At 32.6% G+C, this 9,209-nt stretch overlaps 1 protein-coding gene across 1 annotated transcript; it reads left to right on the top strand.

Moving 5' to 3' along the window:
* Positions 1 to 1,096: 1,096 nt before the first annotated feature.
* Positions 1,097 to 8,146, top strand: LOC115964863 (toll/interleukin-1 receptor-like protein). Its single transcript, XM_031084098.1, has 3 exons — positions 1,097 to 1,593; positions 2,342 to 2,459; positions 7,853 to 8,146. The coding sequence occupies exons 1-3, from the start codon at positions 1,097 to 1,099 to the stop codon at positions 8,144 to 8,146; spliced, it is 909 nt and encodes a 302-aa protein (XP_030939958.1).
* Positions 8,147 to 9,209: the final 1,063 nt, after the last annotated feature.

Raw genomic sequence — 9,209 nt, 5'->3', positions numbered from 1 at the left:
CGCCGCTACTGGACCAATACCAAAGTCTCTCTCTCAAACCCTTCACCTTTGCCTTTACCCTCACATCGCAATGCACCAAATCCCTGTGCTGCCGCCACCACCACCACCCAAAACCCCAGGTTTCACTTTCTCTGTCCCCCAAAATCCGAGCTTTCAGCCAACTTCTTCGGCCACCGATTGACCCAGTTCGTTTCCAAGCTTTACTGGGGTTGGCCCAAAGCCTCATTGGCCTTTTTCCACTCCCCTCTAGCCCAGGAAGCTCTAACTTTTTTTTTTTTGGAGAAGCAGGAAGCTCTAACTTTTACTAGAGCAATTGTATAGTAGTCCAAATAAACAATTGGACCAACTTAGGTACCAGTTCACCAAAGCACTAGTAGATGACTGAATAGAATGACATATATAAGGATATTATTTAAAATAATATGTAAACCCCATTACTTTATATCGATCTGTCAACTTCTTTTTTCTCTTTTTTTTTTTTTTTGAGGAATCCGTCAACTTTTTTTTTTTTTTTTTTTTTTGAGTATACCATGATTTAATATTAAAACTAAGTATTTATCAGTCTATTACAATATATATTAGCTTTATCAATAGTCAAAATAGCCTCCACCACATATGGTGGGTTACAAAAAACATCAAAACTATACACTGATTGTGCTCCCATTTTAGCCAATACATTAGCACATTGATTTGCTTCTTGAAAAGGATGGAGCACTCGCTTGCAAGGAAACTCCTTCAAAACATTCCTGCAATCTGGTCAACTTTTTTAGTTTATCACTATGTGGGACATTTTTTTTTTTCTTTTTTTTATGTGCGAAAACCTTTGAATTATACCATAAGTAGTCCAATCAATAATTGGATTGGGTGCCGGTTCACGTAAGCACTAGTAGATGACGAATAGAATGACATATGTAAGGATATTATTTAACATAATATGTAGACCCCATTGGCAGCTTCTTGTTTGACTTTTTTTCTCTAACATTTTGATGATATTGACATAAATAGGCGCTTCTCTCACGAAAAATAAAAGATACACATAGGCTGACCTCCAATTACTCTCTTCATTCTGGACTATTGTGTGCTGCAACTAATAACCATGCCGTCTTGGTCCTTACGAACCACACCTTGCACTTGCAGTAAATATGAGTATGACGTCTTCATTAGTTTTCGTGGCGAAGATACTCGCACAAGGTTTACGGACCATCTCTGTAAGGCTTTTAAAGACAAAAGGATTCGCGTGTACAGAGATGATAGTGACCTTGAAAGAGGAAAGACGATTTGGACAGAGCTGGTGCAGGCAATCAAAACATCAAGGATTGCAGTTATTGTGTTTTCCGAAAACTATGCTAATTCCAAGTGGTGCCTTGATGAGCTCGTGGCGATCATGGATTGCAAAAGTAGTACTAGTAAACGTAGGTGTAAATGTAAAGAAACTTTAACAGTGCTACCTATTTTCTACCATGTGTCTCCGTCTGAAGTACGAGAACAGAAGGGAAATTTTGCAGAAGCGCTCCCAAAGGGCCCTAAGAAGAAATGGAGGGAGGCATTGACAGAGTCTGCAAAGTTGTCGGGCTTCCCTTTGACAAAAGATAGGTAACTTACTTTCTATCTTTATTTGCGGTAATTTAATCTCTTCTTCTTCTTTTTTTTCTTTTTTTTTTTTTTTTTTTTGGTCATAATTAAAATCTCAATCTATATCAGTTTTAATTTTATAAAAAAATAGATATGCATGTTGTTAATGGTTTGTCAATAATTATCCCATGATTGATATGGTGTACCACTTAAAGACTATTACAAAATTTACTAGAAATATTTTACAAATGACAAAACTTAGCTACAAAATTAGTTGTAGCCTTAGATTATAACTTTACTAAAATATCTTTTTATTAGAAGTGAATTTTGACAAATCCACCATTGGATTATATTTTCTTCTTATATCTTATATGCTTGCAAAATTTCTAAACTATTAAAAGCTAATAACTATGTAATCAATAAATTGTTTAAATTATAAGTTTTTGTAGTTTAAAATTATGCATAAAATATAAGCTTATAAATCATATAATAAATAATATCCAATTGACACAAAATTTTACATGTATATTAAGAGCATAAAGCTAGAACATACAATTCAACAGTTAGATTTTCAAACTATGTAATAATTTTTATTTTATTGAGTAAGATTATAACTTTATACTCAACTAATTTTATAGCTAAATTTTGTCTTTTTACAAATTTCATAGTCTATAATTTTACTTCAATAGTTCTTAGCTAAAATTCTTTGGCAATCATGATCACTATCTTTTATTCTTTCTTACTATTGTGGCTATACATCCGATTGCAGCTCAGAGTCAAAGTATATAGAGCAGATTGTTGAAACCATTTCCAAAACACTAAATAGGGAATCACTTTCGGCAGCACCTGCTGGTTCTGAGAGTAATATTCATAGAGAAGACTCTTCAGTAATCACCCCCAATATAGTAGATGCTTCATTACATCAAAAAACCACTAAAGCTAATAAGTGTGCTTGCTCTATTTGTGGAATAATTGTCTCTTGTATCTTGGGTTTGTGCATTTTTATAGGAGTTGCGTAAAAGGTGGGCTTTACGCCAGCAAATGAGAAGGTGTCACGTCATCATCTTAAAAATCCCCATATTCCAAAAAAAAAAAAAAAAAAAAAAACCCATCGCATATCAATTTTAGAGGAATCAATGATATACCCAAACACCAAAACCAAACATTGTCCGTCTCTTCTTAGAACCGAACCTCCACACCTCCACCAAATTCAATGCTGGAACCTAGGAAATACGTCCGAGCTGCCATGATCATGGTGTTGCAACCTCAAGGTTCTTTTTTTCGTGATTTGTTCTTTTACCTTATTTGGATTTCTAAATATTGAAGGGTTGTGGTTAGTTTTTTGGACATGAATCACTTGATTTGGCATAGCTTTTGATATATTTTGGTATCTTGATGCGTTTTGATAAGATTCCAAAGTGGTTGAGTTCAACCCTTAAACAAAATCTAGTTGTCTATTATGATAATCTTGTTTTTTGTTCTAGCTAATTTTGTTTAGGTTCCAAATCAAGATTGTTGTATGATGAAACTTTTTTGGGGGTTTTCTTTGTATTTTATGTTGGATTGTGTGGCCAAATAGCCCACAATATGGATGTTGAATTGTGTGGTCAAATAACCCACAATGTGTATGTGTGTAATTCTCAAAAAAAAAAAAAAAAAAAAAAAAAAAAAAAAAAATTACCTTACACAATATTGTACATGAAATTATTATTATTAATCAAATTTTTTGAATAATGGAATTACATGTTTTGCCCATGATTGGCTGTGTGGGGTTTGACATGGTTAAACATGCAGTTAAGATTTCACAGGAATAATGAGTTGTAAGTGAGGGCAGTAAGGTGGATAAGAGAGATAATTTTAAAGTTTAAATAAACGTTAGAGACTTTAACGTTCATGTCCTAATTTGTAGAAACTAAAATGAATGTTGACAACTTTTGTGAGTCTTTAAATATCCCACTCAAGCTTTCTAGATAAAATAACCACATAGAAATCCTATAGAGTAAGGGCCTGATTGGTAAGAGAATTTTTATTTTTGTTTTTGTTTTCAAAACAGTATAAAAACAATTTTCAAAAAATTAAACTTGAAACTAGTTTTTAGATAATAATTTTTATATTTTACGTGTTTGGCTCCCACTTTGAAGAACAATTTTCAAAATACTAAAAATAAAACTAATTGTTTGGGAGACTATTTCTATTTTTGAGATTTTAATATATATATATATATATATATTTACATAAAGTAACATGCAGAATTTGTAAATTACTTTTTTTTTCTTTTTTTATAATGATAAGGGAATAGAGCTCATCATTTTTTTTTTTTTTAATGATAAGTTTCAAATTTGAAATGTGAGAATTCTTTTTGTGATAAAGATAATCTCTTTAATTTAAAAGATAAAAGAGTTTTGACAAATATGTGGGGCCTACTGTTTTCAATTTATTCAATTTATTTGCAACTATGTTATTAAAAACAATTTCTGTATCCTAAAAACACCCCCTTAGCCGTTTTCAAAATCCTGTTTTAAATTAGGAAAATAGGATAAAATTTTTTGAAACTGTATTTAGAAAATATTAACCAAACAATAAATTCAAGTGTAGGATCCACCATTTTATGGATTGCAACACAAAAAACTATATTTAAGTACTCTTACCAAACAGCCCCTAAAAAACCCACTGCAACCCAAATACTATTTCACTCTTATCTCTCCATTTAAATATACGTTTCAGATATTCATTGTTTAAGTTAAATAAGAGCTCTATTTCAATTTTGCTTCATTTTAATCCCCGGTCTTGCACTGTTGTGTTTGTTCATATTTCAAGTTTTATCAATTCTGTTCTTCAAAGATTTTAATTGACCGCTCTTTACTTGAAATGTAAAGAAACGTGGAAACACTTACATTGAAGGCATTGACTCAACTAATGCATGCTATGGAAGATAAGCCATTAATGTATACTTTCAAAGATTTTTTGTTTTGGGGGCACTTTAGTTCTTGGCTTGTTTAACATAGAAAGTATTGCATTTTTTCCTGTCTTTTCTTTTGAGACCCATAAAGGTGATGTTGATGAGCCATTTGCTTTGGACAGCATAGAGTACTTGAGAAATTCTATGATGGGAACACATATGAAATTCCCAAACTTGTGAGATGCAAAAAATAGAGAAAAATATATGCCAAAGAGAAATAATCACATACAAGACAGTATTTATGTGGTTCGGCAATTTGCCTATGTTCATAGAATTGCAAAGATTTCACTATTCTCAGAAAAAAAAAAAATATAGAGTGCGGCAGTACAGTTTTTTCTCTCTCAAGAAAACGACATCTGAAACCCTAATCTCCAAAACAACAGTTTTTGTATCTTGTGCACAGGATTCACAATGGGTTACAAAAATAGCCAAAATATTTTACGACTTGGGCCTATTAGCCCAAGCCTCTGCTCCATGGATTAAATCTCAGAAAATCTCTCATTAAAAACTGTAACAACATTATTTCGGGTCGGGTCATAATCCAGATCAAACACAATTAGGCTCCACAAAGCCCATCAAATCTCCCACTTGGAGACTAGTTCAATCACCAACATCAACCGCAATCCTCTAAAGACAATCCCTCATCATTGCAACTCATCCTCTTGTCTTCAAGCTAGGAGACCAACTAAAGCTGCACACAGCTTCAGCTTCTCAGTAGTGACACCCTTAGTAAACATGTCTATCAGGTTCTTAGATCCACAAATCTTATCAAGTATTACCAGTTTATCTTCAACAAGGTAACAGATAAAATGGTATCTCATTTGTATATGTTTCGACTTTGAATGAAAAGATGAATTTTTAGCAAGAAAAATTGCGCTCTGACTATCACTATATAGAATGTCCAACTCCTACTTCTTACCCAATTCATTCAAGAAGCTATGTAGCTAAATCATCTCCTTTATAACTTCAGTTGCTGCAATATACTCAGCTTCTGTAGTAGATAGAGCAACAATCTTTTGTAGATTTGAAGTCCAAGATATAGCTATACCACCCAGAGTAAATACAAACCCAGTAGTACTCTTTCTACTATCAATATCACCTGCTAAATGAGCATCTACACAACCCTACAGTTTCAAACTCCCACCTTTAAAGCAAAGACATATATATGTTAAGCCTTTCAGATACCTCAGAATCCACTTGACTGCTTCCCAATGTTGCTTCCCTGGCCTACTCATATATCTACTCACAACTTCCACTGCATGTGCAATGTCTAGCCTTGTACACACCATAACATACATCAAGCTACCAATAGCTGAGACATAAGGCAGCTTGCTCACATGGTCCCTTTCTTCTTTTGTCTTTGGTGACTATTCTTTACTTAGTTTGAAATGACTACCCAATGATGTGCTCACTAAATTAGCTTCATTTATGTTGAACTTGCTGAGAATCTTCTTCACATATTCTGCCTGTGAAAGCTTCAATTTTCCATTAGCTTTGTCTCTAATGATTCTCATACCAAGAAAAAAAGCATGGCATGGAGGGGAAGAAAGCCAAAAACACAAGAGTTGTTGACTGGTGCGGATATTCGATAGAGAAAGGGTGTGAATTTGGAACTATGCTTTTTGTTGCGTCTTTGTTTTGATTGATGATTGCGCAAAGGAAAGGAAATGAAATAGTAATATAGATTCTAGAATACGCAACGAATCGAATCACCCCTCTGTTGGGTCAAACTCAACACTCCAAAATGACGCCTTCCTTTTCCACGTGCTCTCTTTTAAAATTTTAAACTTTTGGCTTTTAATGGAAATGTCAACGCTTCTGTAGTTCTGTGCTCTCCTTTATTTCTGGCTGAATTCAGACTAACTTTTTCAATCAAGATGTACAATTACAAGCCTCTCTAAGATCATCAACTAGTACCATATAGGACTGGGGTTTTTTTTTTTTTTTTTTTTTTTTTTTTTTTTTAATTTTTTTATGTGCTTTCTGACTACATTTTAGTTTACTATGAAAGTTAAAAAATAATAGGGACAATCATTAAATGCTGGCTGAATGAATAAATTTTCAGATTCACATGTTGCTACATGGTTCAAATTTCAATCTTCTAAGTTTCAAGTTTATTCAATTAAGATATTTTTATAAACTTTTGTTAAATGCTGTAATTAATTCTCCAAATTTTTAATTTTTTTCTTCAAAAATTTTAAATTAAAAAAATCCAATTAATGATTGAAAATTATTTTAAAGAATTTTTTTATAAAAAAAAAATTAACGAAAGTTGACAGAAAAATATTAATTGAATAAACTTAAAACTTAGAAGACTGAAATGAATGCAAGTAAAGTTAGCAATGAATTCTTGTGAAACTTAGAGTCTGTTTGGATAGAACTTATTTTGCTGAAACTGAAAACTGAAAACACTGTAGCAAAATAATTTTTAAATGTGTGAATAGTACCGTGGGACCCATTTTTAATGAAAAAGTTACTGAAAAGTGTAATTTGTGGGTCCGTGAACAGTGCACGTATACATTCTTCACTGTGGAAAGTCAACATTTGCGGTTACTGTTCAATGAACAGTAACCGCATTACTCCAAAACGCGTGAAAAAAAAAAAAAAAAAAAAAAAAAAAAAAAAAGAACAAAAACGCAGTTCAAAAACGCAACGCAGCTTTAAGTGGAAACCAAACACACACTTAGAAGGTGGGTCACAGTTTATATATATATATATATATATATATATATTAGTAAGGAGTTGTTTGGTATGGTAATTTAAGCAACATATTTCAGTTTTTAAATAACATTACACGTATTTTTACACACTTTTTTACCTACACGTATTACCAAAAAATACAAACAATGTTACTAGAACAACGTTACCAAATGTCACCTAAGAATCTTGAAAATAAGTCACTTTACACCATGACGTAAACTCCAGATGATTTTACCAACCTATGCTTAACCACAAACTTCATCTTGACTACAAGCACCCTCCTACTCCTAGGCCAATCCATTCTTTTTCTCTATAAACCTTATAAATAAGTTGAGTACTAAAATCAAAGATTGAGACAAACAGTGACAGTTGGCAAAAATAAAAATAAAAAATTAGTGGGAAAAAAAATGAATACATTGTTCTACGTAGAATCGTATCATCCAATCCAACCGGGAAGCATAGGTAACACCGATATTCTCCCTAACAACAACGCCATTTAGAGCCCGTTTAGTACATGTATTTAAATAACAGTTTTCAGTTTTTTTGGAAATACATGTGGATGAAAAAGTGTGAAAATTCATATAAGGCTGTTTAAAAACTGAAAACATGTGTACCAAACAGGCCCTTACTGAGCTCACCTTTGCTCCTCTGTTTTCCAAAAACTATGCTAATTCCAGGTCGTGCCTTGATGAACTCGTGGTGATCATGGATTGCAAAAGCAGTACTAGTAGGTGTAAATGTAATCAAACTTTAGAAGTGGTACCTATTTTCTATGAGGTGTCTTCGTCTGATGTACGAGAACAGAAGGGAAATTTTGCAGAAGTGCCTCCGAATTTCTCTGAAGACACGGTGAAGAAATGGAGGAAGGCATTGACAGACTGCACATTTGTCGGGCTTCCCTTTGGGAAAAGATAGGTGACTTAATTTCTATCTTTACTTGCGGTAATTTAATCTCTTCTTTTTTCTGTTTATTTTTTTTTTTTGGTCGTCATAATTAAAATCTCAACCTATATCCGTTTTAAATTTTATTTAAAAAGAAAAAAAGATACGCATGTTGTTAATAGTTTGTCAATAATCATCCCATCACTGAAATATAAATATTTCCTTCCATAGTGTGCACGCACGTGTGATATGGGTAAAGCCTAAGCAAGGCTAAGTCCATACTAAGCCCACTATATTAAGATATCATTAAAGGAGAACAATGTCTTATAAACACAAGAGAGAGCTTACTCCAAACCAATATGAGACTCATAAAAAAAGATAAAAGTGTTTGAAATACACACACCAACAGTTGAAGCATGTAATTTGTCAATACTTATTCATCCCTGTATATTTTCTTTCATAATGTGTAGATTATATAACTACGCGGGATTCTCAAGGTGAAGAGTATGTATATATCTAACATATGATATATTTTATCATGTTTTGCACGGGAAAGTTTTATTGTACAACAACAACAAATAAAAAAACTTCTTTTTTGAGGAGCACATAAAAAACTTAGTTCCAAATTTTGAAATCATTTTTGAATCCAAAACTAATTAATCAATGTCAAAATTGACATGTATAGTTATATATGGTGTGTATCCACCACTTTTTATTTTATTTTATTTTTTTATGAACAAAAAATGGGTTGAGAGGGGTAATTTGAGTTGGCATCTTCTACTTAAGCGTGACCATAGTAACACTATACCCATCGAGGATGCTAGTGAGCATGAGTCAAGCAATGGCAGCTCTAGGAATTTTTTCCAAGGTGTTCCTTAAGAAGAATAAATTACACAATCCAATAAAAATAAAAATTTGTATATTGACAACAACAACAACAATAATCAAAAAACATGCAAATACATAAAATTTTACAACATAAAGTTTGTGAGGTTCAATTCTAGTTGTTGTTAGTGTTGCTAAATAGGGATGGATGTTGATGTCTGGGGAGAGTAAGTGAGTTTCTTATTTCCTTTTAGCCTTTAGGTTTGATTCA

This window comes from Quercus lobata, chromosome 10 (genome assembly GCF_001633185.2).
Source record: "Quercus lobata isolate SW786 chromosome 10, ValleyOak3.0 Primary Assembly, whole genome shotgun sequence".
Lineage (NCBI taxonomy): Eukaryota > Viridiplantae > Streptophyta > Magnoliopsida > Fagales > Fagaceae > Quercus > Quercus lobata.
This window is presented reverse-complemented; position numbering and strand designations above follow the sequence as displayed.

Bases quoted from the DNA above. Each gene is read 5' to 3' on its own strand.
- LOC115964863 (XM_031084098.1), top strand. From the start codon at position 1,097: ATGCCGTCTTGGTCCTTACGAACCACACCTTGCACTTGCAGTAAATAT. The intron at 1,594-2,341 runs GTAACTTACTTT...ATCCGATTGCAG, and splicing joins TTCCCTTTGACAAAAGATAG to CTCAGAGTCAAAGTATATAG. The intron at 2,460-7,852 runs GTAATCACCCCC...TGTACCAAACAG, and splicing joins TTCATAGAGAAGACTCTTCA to GCCCTTACTGAGCTCACCTT.